We start from the raw sequence: 16,376 nt of genomic DNA on the forward strand, positions 1-16,376 counted from the left end.
AGTCAATAGTGCTATGCCAACAGACAACAGCCACAAATCTGGCCCAAGGACAGAAGATTTTCTCCAGTTGAGGATCTGGCCCAGTGTGTTAACGTAGCATTCATTAAATGAGAATAGAGGTAATATTCAAGGCAGAAGCTTACAGATCTGGATGAAAAAAGCTGAATTAAGTTCTCTGGCTGTTCATAACTTGAAGCCAAAATATCACCCCTTCCCCCTCTACCCTTCATCTTTTTTCCCAGCTAGGAATCACATTTACATTACTATCTACACCAATACTTTGCATTTACACAGAAACTTTCATCCAAGGTGCTCAAAGTGCTTCATACTCAGTTAATTAAGCCCCTGAAGAACATCTTGGTGGTTGGGTATTATTAGCTTTAGATGGGTAAACTGAGGCACAAATAAATTAATCTGTGACTTGCCCCAATCAGTGGCACACAGAAACAGAACTCAGGAGTCCTGGATTCCAATCCACTGCTCAAAATAAGACCATTCTTCCTCCCTCATGTAGCCAATATAGTACATGTTCCAACATGTATTTTTAACCCTTTGTCGCCTAATTACCACTGAAAAAAAAGTCAGGCAAAACAAATGCACTATTTTCCCAGCACGGATTTTATGGACCTTGGTCAAAAAATTGTTTGGCTTCATATAGACTGCCTGTGTAAGCCCCCTGCTGCTGGTCATCTATGCATATGGACCAGCTTGTGAATGGGCACCAACTCTTCCTAATACCTGGATATGACTGTTGGCAAGATAGGATGCAAGCGCTGGTGTTGAGAGTAGGATTCTGAGTTTCCCGGCTTGTGGTTGAGGATGTGCCATTGTTAGTTCACCGCTGGGCAGCTTTCATTTTATATGATCATGTCAGAGAACCCTGAGCGTAAGTTTCTGCGCTCAAGGCCTGATCCAAAATCCATTGAGGGCAATGGAAAGACTCCCAATTGACTTCAATGGGCTTTAAGTGGCTTTATCGGAATGCCAGGTATGAGTGCTAATAACTCAGCCATCATGCTCTTGGCAGGAGCTCCTCTCCTCCTCCGCATTGGGCCATGTTTCTGTGGCCTGGCTGACTGTGATCCGAACAGCAGCAAGGCGCAGAGAGTCTTGCCCAGTAACCTCCTGCACACAGGGGCACGGAGCAGGAGACCTCTGTTCAACACGTCACCGATTAGAAATAAAATCCAAACTACCTGCTTCGTTCACATGACTTCACTGTCCATCTTCATCTCTGCCAATGTTTAGCCCTCAGTTCATGCTTATGTGACTTTAGCAGCCATCTGAAGAGAGCCAGATTGCAGCCTCTCACTGTTATCTCTGCAATATGAAACTCAGCATGGCTCTCCCAATGTAAAACATTGGAAAGGGTGCTTCCTTCACTTACTCAGTTGTGCTTCTTAGCGAGAAAACAAGATCAAGAAGGTGGTATTCGTCTTCAGCATTTATTTATCATTGGGGAAAAAAAACCCTTTGAGCAAGCAAAGATCACAAGCACGTCACAATCAATTGGCTATACATTAATCTTTTTGTTTCATCATTCTCATACTAACAGCAAGAATGAAGTAGCACCAAGAGGTGGTGTGCTCAACACATTACAGAGACAATTTGTGATATGCAACCAAAGCCAGGCCACAAAATAGTAATTAGACACTTCCTAACTGCCTCGAAAAGGCAAGAGTACATGGGAGTCATGTATTTACACCAGAAACATTGCAGATGAGGAAGCGGATGATGGATTTGCAAAGCAGTCAGAAAAAGAAGCCTGTTGGCATTTAGCACCATCTTGCAAAAGGGAGTGACAGCACAATAAGAAGACATAGTGAAAATAAGAAAGCAGGTGGTCAAAACCATAGCAATTCTCACAAGGATAAAGCAAGCACTTTTTAACCAGGAGAGCAAAACATATGATAAATTGGTAATGAAGTATAACTGCCTTTGTGGCAGTTGGAAACCCAAAATCAGAGAATAAATTCTTGCCAAATTAAAGCCACAAGCTTAGCATCCAAAGTGGACTTGAATGAGCAAAGATTTCATCTCCTTTCTGATCAATGTTAAATTCACTCTGTGGATATTATGTCGGAGCAATGAGAAAGCAGGTGGAGGGCTATACACTGTCCTGAATCCAGGCACACAGCTGACATTGGTAGGAGTTCCATCACAAACTAAGGCAAGATGAGGCCCCTAGGACCAAATTCTGTGCTGAGACATGCCGCACGTAACCCATCTGACGTCAGTGGGCTAGCATGGAGTGCAACTCAACGAAGAGTTTGACCTTAAGACCTGATTTTATTATATCTCCTAATACTAATCCCCGGGCCAAACTATGCATTTCAATGCATGCCTGGGGCCCTCAATAGTGTGCACATATAGGGACAAAATTGGGCCTATCCAAGGGACTTACTGCTAAATCTCTTAGGGCCCCATTTTAGTCCCATTAACTTCCAGTGGACTTGGCACTTAGTGACGCATTAATATGGATGCTAATGGGCAAAAATGAACGATCCTCTGCAATGAATGGATACAGTCTCTCTCCTGTGTGAGGGAGCCAGTGTTTCTGGCTATTGTAAACTACTTTCACGCTTTAACTGCTCTGATGCTTCATCATCTTAACTGTTGCTATCCTCTACCTGAGATAAGGAGGTATGTTATGGAGGCCATGTCTACATTAGCACGTACATCAGCAAAGTCTTGTCGCTCAGGGGCGTGAAAAAAACACCTCCTGGAGCGACATAAGTTTTGCTGGCATAAGTGGCAAGACATTCTCCCACCGACATGACTACTGCCACTCGTTGAGCTGGTTTTATTGTGGCGACAGGAGAGCTCTTTCCTATTGGCATCCTGCAGCTACACGAGCGCTGTGAGAGCAGCACGGCTGCATGGGTACAGCGGTGGCCCTGTCAGCTTGTCAGCGTAGGCACGGCCAGAGAAGTGTAACGGTGAACGGAGGCATCCGTCAACAGGTCAAGCGTCACAGAGTCTTTGAGGCTCAGCTCTCTCCGAAAAGTTAACAAACCTCCGTTTTGATGCAAGGAACATGCGTTCTCTTTCATGAGTTCAATGAAACCCTTTGCTGAGCTACTCTGCACTCGCAGACAGAACTGAGGTTTGCAGTTGCGCAACATCCATTCAATTTCTGAGCACTCGGAATAGTGATGACCATTATAGACAGTTCAGTGAGGTTCTCCATGAAGCATGCATGTCAAAAATGCATTACATTCGCAAACAGTTCCACAGTTTTACTTCCTGGAGGATTTCCCTGGTTTCCTCCTAAATATTGGAGGTATATGTATGTATATATATTTTTTTTCCACATAAACATCCTGGTTAGTTCATACTACACAGTTCTAACACAGCTAAACTTGGAAATACACCACTGATTTCAGAACATTACACTTATTTATACTCAAAAGCTTTAGGCTGTTAGCACAAGGCAAACAGGACACATTACACAACACACTAAACTTTGCATGTATTCATTACTCGGGCCAACAAAGTTTGCTATTCCCATAGCATAGAACTTCCTTAATCTTTAGAAACCTTCTCTTACCCTTCCATTGTGGCACCCCTTTTAATTTTTCAGACATACCAAATGACAAACATTTAGATTCTGAAAACTGAAATCGCCATCTCCAGAAAAACAAACAAACCCTTGCAAGTATTTAACTGAAATCTAATATAATCTAGAAGCAAGATAGTCCTTTTTCCAATACCACTACAGCAATATGATCCTGGAGCTCTCACCTAACATCATCCCAAGTTGCTTTTGCCTAGTGAAATTTGCAACTTGGATTGAGCTATAACAAAAAGGATTAACCAAGGCCAAACAGGAATGATTCCTACAGCTGCTCTGGGGGTTTATTACCCAGGTGGTTCAACGTCTCCGTTTTGTAAGCTAAAGCAATCCTGCAAGGTACTTAGCTCTCTTAGCTCCTGCTGAATCTGTGAACCGAATGCTGAGATCAGCACTCTGGGCCAGACTCGCAGCTGGTGTAAATCAATATAGTTCCATCGATTTCAGCAGAGCAATGCAATTGATACCAGCTGGGAAACAGGCCTTTGTTTACTGAGTCAGACTGACATTGGTGGGAATTTACCAGAGTAAGGACACAATAAACACTGAGTTGAGAGCTTGAGGATTTGGCCAAGTTGGAGGTTAGGGCTCCCAATAACTGAGTCATGGCTCCAATCGCACAATTATGAGCAACCATGACTTAATGTGCAGGTATATTTAAAACTATTGTGCTTGTGACAATTTCCTAGCACTGTGTATGAAAATGCAATCAGAGCTAACAATGGTGACTTGCTCCATGCTACCCATAAAGAAGCCATGTCTGCAAATTGAATCAATTTCTGAAACCTCCTCCTACTCCTGTTGCACACAATATCCATCTGCATCTGAAAAACAAAGGAATCAGACCAAGATCCAAAACAAATCGGAAATCATAAAAAAGAAGCAGATCCTGGAAAATGACAGGGAGGAACAACCTGCAGAGTCTGACCTGAAGCCCATTCAGGAAATCTTTGCAACCAGCTGGACTCTCTCTGTGCCTTACTTCACTTTCCATTCTGCTGCAACACAGGGCCAGATCCTGAGCTGGTGTAAATGGGCATGGCCCATCTATACCAGCTGAAGATCTAGCCCAAAATCTTTCCTTACAAGGGATCTGAGCCTTCATCACTTCCTTGGGCCAAATGCCCATTGATGTCTCTGAGAACAATTCTGCTCTTAGTCCCAGTAGTGTGAGTCTGGAGTGACTCCACTGAGTTATGCCAGGTTTGCAGGGCCTGATCCTGCAAGATATTGAGCACCTCTCCTATACTGTTGATGCCAATGGGAGAAGACAAAGCTCAGCACCTCCAAAGGACACTCAGCCTCATGGGATCAGCTCCTGGGAACAGAACTGAGCCCATTCCCTGCACCAGTGGAACAAATGGCAGCTTTACACCATCAAAGCACTGGAGGATCAGGCCCAAGGAAAGAGACAAGCCTTTTAATACATTCGCAGCACACAATTAATTGAAAACCTTTGTAATCCTACAATCCTCTGTGCCTTCCACCCTCCTCATCCTCTCCCCATCATTCTGTGTAGATCTGTGTCGTACAGGCAAAGCCAAAAACCTGACCTCTGAAATGAGGATTCCTAATCCTCCTTGGAAATAAAACATACAAGCTTCTAATACAATCAGAACAAAAGCAGATTAGAAGCCTCTAATTAATTTTGTGGCCTTTATTTAATAAAAGAAAAAAAAAGAGAGAGAAAAGTGCAGTGAAATTTACTCTTTAGCCTCAGCCAATTTATTGTTCATCTCTTTACTTTTCTCCTTGTCCTCTGGCTTTGTCCCACTGGAGCTCTCAGCACTCTTTTTCTTGGCAGCCCGGCCAGATGCAATCTGCTTGTCTTTGGCCTTTTTCAGTGGTTTATGGCTCGTCGTTGTCTTTTTTGGTTTGGAAGGCTGAACACTACGCTTCTCCACCTGGATGGACGTAACATACAAACCGCCAACACAGAAACACACAGGAAAAGGTAGAAAAACAGGATTTAGAGAGAGACATCATCAAAGAGATGGCAATTTGTATTTATTTATGTTTCGCATTTAAGAGCTTGTCTACACGGAGACTTTGATTTACACCCCAGTTTGCCATGCACTAAGCCTAGTCTACACTGCGGGGGGAGGGGGAGAATCGATCTAAGTTACACAACTTCAGCTACGTGACTAACGTAGCTGAAGTCAACCTACTTAGATCTACTTACCGTGGTGTCTTCACTGCGGTAAGTTGACTGCTGACACTCTCCTGTGGACTCCGCCTGCGCCTCTTGTCTCGGTGGAGTACCGGAGTTGATGGGAGAGTGCTCAGTGGTCAATTTATCGTGTCTAGACTCGACGCGATAAATCGACCCCCCCCGCTGGATCGATCGCTGCCCGTCGATCCAGCGGGTTATGTAGACAAGCCCTAAGTCTCTGTGTAGGCAAGCCCTAAGTCAAGTGTTGGGGCTAATGCTATTTAAGTACAAAGCGCCAGACCGTCCTGCACAAGGTATATTGACATATTGGCACTGAAGTAAATGAAGCTACGCTTTAGCCAGCTAAATGTGTGGCCTGACTCTGAGCGCTCTAAGGAGTTCTACTCATTAGGAGACGTCATTCAGGGCCTTATTGTATTTGTTTAAGGATGCCGTCCAAGGTCTCATTCTAACGTCTCCATAATGCATGTGGCTGTCGGGACACCACTGAGGAAAACAGCTGTCAGCGTTCAGCAACCTTGCGAACAATGGCTGCTAGGGTCAGCTTAGCAAAAGGGGCTTTTTGATGTGATATGTTGGACTCCCCAGGTTTTGAGTAAACACAGAAGGATGCAGGGATACTGGTCAGTCACTGGAGGCAGGGGGCACATTTTGTCACCCCCTTGACTGGCTGATTTGGGGAGTGGCCTTTGCAATCTCATTAGGCGTGGCCTTTCTTTGGGATCAGACAAGGGAAACGATGGCCCAGAACAAAGGGGAGGGGAAGAGTCACAGGATCCTCTGTTGGATGCTTTATAAGTTCCATTGTTTGGGGGGCTGCCGACGCGGGGTGGCAGGGTGGGCGTGCTCCTTATTCCGCTCCTTTCTCAGGTTGATACAATGGAGGAAAAACACAATGGGATGCCTGGGGCTCATCTACTGCCAAAAGAAACAGCAGCACCAAGCGTGGACTTGGAATGATATCAGGGGAAGGTGCGAAGCAAAACCCTGGATCCAGCCCATTCTCTCTCCCAGACTTGGGGGGGTGGGGTGGGGTTCAGAATCCCACTGGAAGCAGAATTTCCCATCTGACCCCGTCTCTCTTTATATTGGGACCAAACAACACCTCGAAGAACTGCACAACCCCAAACTCTGGGATGAAGGAAAAAATCCAGACCCAAAATTGTACAGATCGGATCCATTTAAAGACCCATCCGTGGTTGCTGTAAATCAGTGTAACTCCACTGAAGTCAATGGAGCTACCTCCATTTACACCAACGGAGGATCTGGCCCTTAGCATGTTACTGGGGTGAAAGACAAGAAGGTAACGCATTTGTAGCTTTGTGTTTACCAAGTAATAATAATCTACATTAGAGATCAGGGAAATGCAAACACAAAGAGATTGTCCTGGGGCCAGATCTTGCACCTGTTGTAATCCAGCATCCCACCTCTGACTTCAGTGCAGTTATATTGATCTACACCAGCTAAGGATTCAGCCCCATGCCTCTTACTGGGGTGTCAGAGAACGATTCCTAATAGGGTCCCCGGCCAGAAATGAATAAGCCATGGGAAGTGGAATGAAACTAAGCAGTGCTGTGAAGTCTTCATAGCTATGCCCTGCTGCAGACACGTGCTGGCCCTTGTCCCCTTACACTGTATTTCTCACCTTTGAAGATTCTTGGAAGGGCTCACTGTACAGGCTGCGTATCCTCCTGCGATCGATGAATTTGTTATCAGCTTGTACAGGCTTGCTGGGCTCCCCCTTGAATTGAGAGCTGTAACTGGTTTCGTGGCTCACTTTCTCGTCCGGGGGCTTGTATTGAGGCTTAGCTTTTATAAGCTTGACTCTGTTGACATCTACCCAAGGTCTGAATTCATTTCTAGGGTTCAAAAAAAACAAACAGGAGGCAGAAATTAAAACAACGGGAACATGGGTGGCTTGTGAAAACTAAACCAACCTTTCTTAGCAGACATCTCATTAGATGGCCCTTCCCCTTCTGTATATTTTGCATTCTGAAAACTCTATGCCATAGACATATGGGGCCAGATTTGACAGAACTCAGCATCCAACAGCTCCCGTTGGGCTTGATCCATTGCCCATTGCCAAAACTCCTACTCGGATCTGGCCTATTGAAACAAAAGCCGTTGCTGGGAGGCTGAAAATCTCACCACTTAATTTAGGTGTGTAAATAGCTGGGCCTTTAAAAATCTGGTCCCAGATGTGGGTGCTGAGCCCTTTTGAAAGTCTGGCCTGGCCTCAGTGCCTCTTAAACCTATATTGCTTCACCTATGCTCTGGAGAGCCCAAGGAGAGATTCCAGACTCTTGTATGCATTTATTCTTATGATGAAAATTTATATGTAAAGAGAGAGGAATGTGCAGGGTTACTGGATGTCACAGTAAACATTTGGTTTCCCATCTCAGCACACGAGCTTTGTTATCAGCGAGTTTACCTGTAAGAGAACCAGCTAGGTGAGTGTCAAATGTAAAGAATCCAGTGTTTTCTACGATCACCACTCATCTCGGGATTGTATTGCGCCATTTGTACTATTTTGCACCACAACGTATACATTAAAGCCCTGGTTTAGCACATCCCTTTGACTGCACATCTATCAATTATGTAAGGGTTTTTTAGGATTCACCCAGATTGCAATAAGAACGGGAGGACTTGTGGCACCTTAGAGACTAACCAATTTATTTGAGTGTAAGCTTTCGTGAGCTATAGCTCACTTCATCGTTTGTTAGTCTCTAAGGTGCCACAAGTACTCCCAGATTGCAATGCGTACCAGCACTGGTAGCTACATCTCTGCTTCTCCTCTTCATTAGCCCCTGAAGGCAAACACTAGAGCTAGTGGAAAATTTCCCATCAAAACTTTTACTGGTGGGGAAATGGCTTTTTGGTCAATCAGAAATTTTTTAAAGACTCCATTTCTGTTTAAAATTTTCAGGGATTTTGGGAGAAAAAAAGCAAACAAAAATTGTTTTGTTTTCACCAACCAAAACAACCCAACTTTTTCCACTAAAAAAAAATCCACAATCTGGAAAAATTTCAAACAAACTGTTGACAAAAAATTTTTTTTTCACCAAAATTGTATTCAGGGAAAAAAGGAGAAGCATTTCCTGACCAGCTGCACGAAACACAAAATCGGAATCCCATGCTACGACATTTCCTTACCTACAGGTGAAATTCACTTGTGCTCAGGGAGCCAGCACAAGATCTGTGCATCAGTTATGTCCTAAGGGTTCAAGTAGGTGATGCGTTAACCCTCTGCACGGGGTGAATTTCATCCATATAGCACAGCACTTGTCTGTTTTTACAACGCTTGAAGGAAATTAAGCGCTGCATGCATGCACTTCTATCCCTCCTGCTGTGGCTGCAACGTCTCTGTGGGTGCTATGACCCATCTTTGACGCTGGTAAAAGCTCCCAGAGTCATTTAAATTTTAACAATACCTTTCACTTGAGGACCCATTTGGTCTTGTATTTACAAGCCTCTTGCTTCTGCTTCCTCACAGAATGTTCCTCTCTCTGCTTTCTTGCCTCTTCTCTCTGCCCATCTAGCCTTTGAACTTTTTACCTTTACTTAGTCACTGTTGGTGAAAGAGCCTTCTCCTCTGCAACTCCTACCAGTTGGAACAGCCTCCTTGTATCTCCACACCACCTCAACTCCCTATTTTATGGCAGATCTCAGCTAAAAACATTTATTTCCTTTGCCTCTACTTCTTCCTTTCTCTCCGGCTCTGTAATTATTGAATCCTTTCATTGTCTGGTGGATTAACTATGCCGACTGGAGAAGCTCTCTCCCATCGGCTTAGAGTGTCTTCCTGATAACCCTCTGCAGAGGTGTTAATTACCCACTTCATTTTAAGTGGTCTCCTACAGCATGTGTGAACCCCTTATGCTTAACAACCTGTCCTACTTTGTATTTATCTTCTCCACACCCGATGCAGTGCTCTGTGTAGCTCAAAAGCTTGTCCCTCCCACCAAAAGATGTGACCTCACCTACTTTGTCTCCTGGGACCAACATGGCTCTAACAACTCTGCAAACTAGCTAGCAGTGTCAAAACATAAAGTGTAACAAGGTGAAAGCCTATTTGTGGCCAGCACTGAACAAATTAAAATGAAGCTCTTATTCAATAGCGTTTGTATGGCCAAGAGATGCTGCTTTCAAACAAAAATGGAGGCTTTGTTCAGAACAAAACGCCCCCTTGTGGTATACTCTGGATGCATGGCATCTTTGTTGTGCTGTGTCAGCTGATCCTGGAACAATGAAACAGATTCAGCCTGGCAGCAAGTGGTTGTGACGCTGAATGCTCCTCCATTACTATTTAATATTTGCATTGCCCCAGAAGGCTGTGAGGCACCTTGCAAACAGGTAGGAGCACAAGATTCCTGTCCTGAGGAACTGACAGTCCAACAGCATGATGGAACCTATGTTATGCTTCCACACAGAGGAGACAAAGGCATAAGATGCCTCCTCGCTTCCCAGCACCAGCTGCACGTATGGCTGAAGTGAGACAACGGCCTCCACAAAGCTGCTACTCCACCCCCAGTACAGGGGGCTGGAAACTGGGCAAGCAGGTCTGGGAAGTTGTCGGATCCTTGACTCCACCCCCTCTCCCACAACCAGCACAGATGAACCGGCAGTATGGTAAAGTGCTGGTGCAGAGGACTTGCCCCTTGGACCACATGGGAGAGAGGAAGCAGGCTAATCATCACACATGGCCCCTTATACAGGGCTTGTGGCAAAGCCACCTCCTAGCCCCAAACAGGCAATATGAAAGAAAGGCTGGGCGTGGACTGCAGCAGTGAGCATGTGCAAGAGAGAATGGGCACAGTAAGCACAGTCTCGGTTAGCCCACCCGATTTTGTTTCAGATTTTTTCCCTCCTTTAATTTTGCTGAGTTTGTTTTTAAGGAGGTATTTCTTTCGGTGAAAGGCAGGCAGGAGGCTGCCAAGGAGCTCGCTCCTGATTCGCCATCCAGCCCCGGGCACAGGTGAGGAAGATCCGAAAAGAACTAACTGAAAATCACTGAACTCCCCAGTATAAAAGCCATGCCTGTGGAATTCAGTGACTACTAACGGGTCAAATCCCACACTCCAGCCTCCAGCAAAACTCCCACTGCCGTTAACAGGCGTTTGACCAAGTAAGGACTGACCCAAAATACGCAACTGAGGACAACGATTAGCATGTCATTGTATGAAATCATACAGTACCTCTGACCCTGGGTAATATTCCACAGAGTGGTTAGTGAGCTATCTGACTTGACTATAGGATACGCCGGGCCTGAGTCAACATCCATGAGAGTCAATGGCAGTCTTTTTTTACTGTCTTCAATGAGCTTTGGGTGAGGCCCCCATTCTGCATCCGATGAAGTGAGCTGTAGCTCACGAAAGCTTATGCTCAAATAAATTGGTTAGTCTCTAAGGTGCCACAAGTACTCCTTTTCATTCTGCAGGGAGACTCTACTGTTGGCCAGCTGGATTCATAGTGGTTCTTTTCATTCATATGTCAGAGTTGATTCCCCCTCGGTCCAGGAGGGTTAATGGAGACTGCAAGTGAAGATGAAGCAAATAACCCACACGCACACACCTGTGAGATACTGGCTGAACCGGAGCTTAGCTCTGTGGCTGGCAGCCACCTGAGGAGATGCTCACTGAAAGTCAGGTAGGCATTGATTTCTCCCATCTCCGTCAGGTTTTGAAGCCAGCGCCTACAGGGGTCAGGTTTAACTGGTTCAGAGAGTGATACCATTTCAAGCTACAACCCACAGGGCTTTCAGACTGGTTTATGTTTGCTCACAATGAGCTTAGGAGGTCCAATTAATTCTGCACCCAAAGGGAGAGATCTTACTATCAGTTACGCTAGTGTTAATCTGGAGTGACTCCACTGACATGCATGGAGTCAGCGTCTCCTAGATTTACATCAGTGTAACTGAGATGAGAACCTGGTGTTCCTTGGCTTTGATCACTTCAAACGTACCTGGAAGCAGATGCTACAAATGGAGCCTGCACATGTAACCCCTGGTTCATCGAATGTTACGGGTTTCCTCCCAGTGGCTGGTCCACAGGAGATAGGAGTCTGCTACAGCTAGCAGTGAAAGGAGTTCCTCCTTGGGTACGTGTAAACAGCAGCTGGGAGTGGGATTCCCAGCTTGAGCAGACACACATGGGCTAGCTCTGCTTGAGCTAGCCCCTAAGAGTAGCAGCATAGCCCTGGCATGTTGGGTGGCGGCTTGGGTGCGCCGCCCAAGTACAAGGCCATCCAAATCGCTGGGTGCGTCCTCGGGAGGCCTAGCCCGAGCTGCCATCTAGGATATGTATTTCTACGTGAGCTGGGGCTCACACCTCCCAGTCGCTGGGGAGACATACCCCTTCAGGCTCAGTGCTAAATGCCCCTGCTCTTAGTACGTCCCATTTTCGGTCCCTGGTGATTACTGTCATTGTACACCCTGTGCATGGTTCCAATCTATCCACTTTCTAGGGCTTCCCAACAGCATCTCCTCTATGCCAGCCCATGGTTCTCTCTGCTCTCGAGGCACACTTCAATTTCCCTTATACTCTGGTTGACGCTAACAAGATCCATCTGCCAGCATGAATCAACAGTGTTTATTCTGCATCTTTATGCAGGGTGGTAAAAAGGTCTTTACACGGGGTTCCACCCTTGATCTTAGCCTGGCTTAAGAGAGGAGCCCTGAATTCATATGCAAGGGCCTAGAAACTGTGACCCTGTTACAAACCTTTGCCCCAAAAATGTCAGCTTTGAGCAGACTCAGCCGATCTGTAAGTATACTCACTCCACCAGAGTTTGAGCAATAGAAACTGGATGTCACGTGATCCACTTTGTGTTGGGGAGTTAGAAAAATATTTTCATGACTACACAACAATGCACAAAATTATTTTTAGCAAAGATTTAGAACCTGGAATACGCTGGTTATATTTGCTACCCACTCCTGCGTTCTACCTACCAGTAAACTGTTACTGTGTTTTTAAGTTCCAGACTGATGAAGGAAGGCTATGACACAATGAAGCACTATTACTTATCACCTCGGCTTAGAAAACAGTGAACAGGATAGAATCCCCGTCTCCTATTCTATCCACCCAAAAATACCTCGTCCAGATTCCTTCCTTATTGTGATCAGACACTGTAGGGCAACCAGATTCTAACACTGAATTTACTTGGACAGCGGTGTTTGGGCTGCTAAGGTACCAAAGTGGTGGAACAGATTTAGGAGCCCAGGTGCTCAAATAAGATGATGGGAGCTGTACACAAAGAGATAGATTGATAAATCACTTATTAAGAAAAACATTTTGGTTAGGATAACATTAAGTGGCACTAGTCTGTTACTAAAAAGAAACTGCTTTTCATAGGTTAAATGCTACTGATAAAATTAGAGGAAAGGTGTGCAGCAGGGGACATAATAAATCAAAGCAGAAATTAAACCCAAATATGAGCATGCGCTGATAAAATATGCATTCCCTTTGCTTCCATCACATCCACTTCTGCCTTGGCTCCAGGTTAAAAAGAAAGCACCTTCAATTATCTCCTTTTAACATGGAAACTGAAGTACATTTCCTGTCAGAGACAAACTCTGATGGCTGCAGACTGCACTAGTGCAGCATGTTTGGCAACTCCATTAGTGCAAATTTAAGAACCCTTTGCAAAATCCACTTAGCATGAACTAGGCGTGATAAATGTTTCTTCAGAAAAGTCTGGCCGGCACAAATTAAGGGCTACATCCTGCTGCTCGTACTCATGGGGAGTAGCTCCTTACTATTTGAGTAGCCCCGTTCAGCTCAGTGCAACTAGTTGAGAAGCAAAGTACTACTCTATGTGAGTAAGGGTGGCAGAATCTGGCCCTAGACTCCTGATTTTACACATCAGATAAATTACAGAGGACAATACCGCACTCATCTTAAAACGAGGGGACATAATGAAAGCATTTAAAATAATGAATGTAGAGAAGGTAGATTGGGAACTTCTGTTCTCCCATAACACATGGCAAGCAGACATTCAATTAAATTCAGTGGTGGGAAATTCAAAACCTATGATAAGAAATACGTTTTCACTCAACATGTGATTGAACCTCTGGAACTTTCTGCCACAAGAAGTCACCGAAGCCAAGGACTTAACAGAAAGGGACTGAACATTTACATGGACATCAAGAATGTCCAGAGTTGTTATAATTAATGACAACAATAATTTTGGAAGGGATAATAAACTTCATGCTGCATTGTGTACTTTGGGTCTTAGCTAATCTCTAACTAGAGACCAGGATGAGAGCTATGTGTAGGAGGCAGATTACCCCACAACTCCCCACTGTCGGGTTCTTGCACCTTCCTCTGGTCATCTGGTGGCCGCCACTGTCAGAGACTGGATAGGATGGACCACAGGTCTGATCCAATCGGGTGATCCTACTCACACAAATCCAGTAGGACTGCTCAGGTGGGTCAGATAAGAGCTTTAGGACCAAAATGTGGTTAAGCTCAACTCTAGCGGCAAACATCCCATGGACATTAACGGCAAAAAAAACAGGCCCCCGCGCATGCCTGCAAGCCAGTACGTGATCTGTTTATGTTAAAAATAAAGACCCCCCTGGACTGTGGGTTATTACAAGATCAAATTTCTACATGCAGCCATACAAACGTCACAGATACTTTTTTAAATTGTACTATTGTTATTCGTATTACTTGGAGAAGCAGTTGGCTCAGGGAGTTCGTAATGAATTATGGAGCCTTTCGCCCTTCAGTCATTGATGGGATTGCAGTCCAGGTCAGTACTGACTAGAGTTGGGCAATTTTTTTCAGGGAATAGTGTATTCACCAAAAACCACTATTTGTGAATTTGGAACAAGTTTTGGCTCCCCAAAAATTGGAAAAAAATTTCAGAAAAGTTGACACTGTTCCTTTCAGCCACTTAGAAACAAAATGTTTTGATTTTTCATTTCAAAATGGCATTTCATTTAAAAAAATTAGCTAATTTAAAAAGTGGAAAAACACCCCAAAATGACCCAAAACAAAATGAAGAAACCCCCCCAAATTAGTTTTGGGTTGAACAAAATGTTTTGTTTGACCTGTAATGATTTTTTTTTCCTTTTTTTTTTTTTTCCTTTTGGTGAGAAAAAAAAGACTTCAGTTTTGGTTCGAATGGAGCTCAATTATTTTTCAGATGTTGCGGTTTGGCCCATGAACCTAAAAACCAATTATTTGCTCAGATCTATAATTTACTGACCCAAAATGACAGGTTTCAGAGTAGCAGCCGTGTTACTCTGTATCCGCAAAAAGAAAAGGAGTACTTGTGGCACCTTAGAGACTAACAAATTTATTTGAGCATAAGCTTTCGTGAGCTACAGCTCACTTCATCGGATGATCTGATGAAGTGAGCTGTAGCTCACGAAAGCTTATGCTCAAATAAATTTGTTAGTCTCTAAGGTGCCACAAGTACTCCTTTTCTTTTGACCCAAAATGGTTCCCTTATATGGACAACATAGCCCCATATCTCTATGTCTGTACTTTGACCGGTTAAACTTTTACCCCCAATCAGGGAGATTGCAGATTATGTATTCCTTACGCCACCTGTTCCTAAACCGAATTTCACACCCCTTGATAATCTGTACCTTATTCCCTGATAACCAGAAACTTCTGTGCTTGAACTCTGTACCGTTTTCTTTTTATTTCAACATTATCTTAATAAAATTATTAAATTCTTGGTCATCTGTGTGAAATGGGGCTGGTGGCCTAGACAGAAGTTAGATAGTACGGGATCATTAGCTAGGCCAGTTCATATCCCTGCGCCAGGGAGAACTGATCCCTACTGAGCATTTTCTAAAGTGCCTTGTCTCAATCCAGCTCCTAATGGACAAGAGCCCAGATCACAAAACCACCAGAAGAGCCAGTACTAATTGACACCAATGTTGGCCAGCTCAGCAGAAAGGCCTAGTTGCAAATGAACTATGGAGTTCCAACTATCTATCCACTTGTATCAATGGCCTTAAGGACCAATGGCATAAAGATATTGGGGCCTACGGTTCAACACACCTAGCCCTCCGAGCATAACAATGGATTAAACCCCAAGAGGAGGTGCTGAGCTCCTGAAACTCTTGCACCAAAGGAATTGCAGGAGCTTGGCAACTTTCAGGATTCCCAGTGACTGGGAAGATCCCATATGAGCGTGAGAGGGAAGCTGAAATACCCAGTAACAGCTGATCCGTCAAGGGAAAGGGACACTGTTATCAACTTTGCCACAGTCACTGGTGCAACCCCTGCTTACAGTTATACCTATGTAAAAAGCTCAGTAGCTCTGTTCAAGTTCATGGAGAAACTGCAGACTGAAGGCCTGCTCCAGCCTCATCGGAAGTGAATGGGAGTCTTTCCCCTTGGCTTCACTGAGATTTGGCTCAGGTCCATCTGCCAGCAGGGCTGAGAGCAGAATTTGAACTGCACAAAATATCTGCAGTATCATGGTATGAATGTATCAGTTATGTACAAATATCCTGAATCAGTTTGATGTATTAATGTGTGAGTGGGAAACAACAATCAAACAGAGGAGCAATCATCAAGGGGAAATAAAACCTATGGATATGCCTCGCTAGGTCTTACCCTGCACTGAACTCAAACACAAGAGGGGGAAAGAGTCTGTAGGGATCCTCTC

The 16,376-nt window shown here is 44.5% G+C and overlaps 1 protein-coding gene across 1 annotated transcript in view; it reads right to left on the minus strand.

The window, feature by feature from the left end:
• The window catches only part of MAP6 (microtubule associated protein 6), a 76,013-nt gene that overhangs the window by 10,560 nt on the left and 49,077 nt on the right, over nucleotides 1-16,376 (minus strand). Inside the window, exons 2-3 of the mRNA XM_077841848.1 lie at nucleotides 7,393-7,606; nucleotides 5,282-5,478 (exon numbers count right to left, since the gene is read on the minus strand). Coding sequence (XP_077697974.1) covers nucleotides 5,282-5,478; nucleotides 7,393-7,606 — 411 coding nt within the window. The remainder of the gene's footprint in view (nucleotides 1-5,281; nucleotides 5,479-7,392; nucleotides 7,607-16,376) is intronic.

The sequence above is a fragment of the Eretmochelys imbricata genome, chromosome 1, assembly GCF_965152235.1.
Source record: "Eretmochelys imbricata isolate rEreImb1 chromosome 1, rEreImb1.hap1, whole genome shotgun sequence".
In the NCBI taxonomy this organism is placed as follows: domain Eukaryota; kingdom Metazoa; phylum Chordata; order Testudines; family Cheloniidae; genus Eretmochelys; species Eretmochelys imbricata.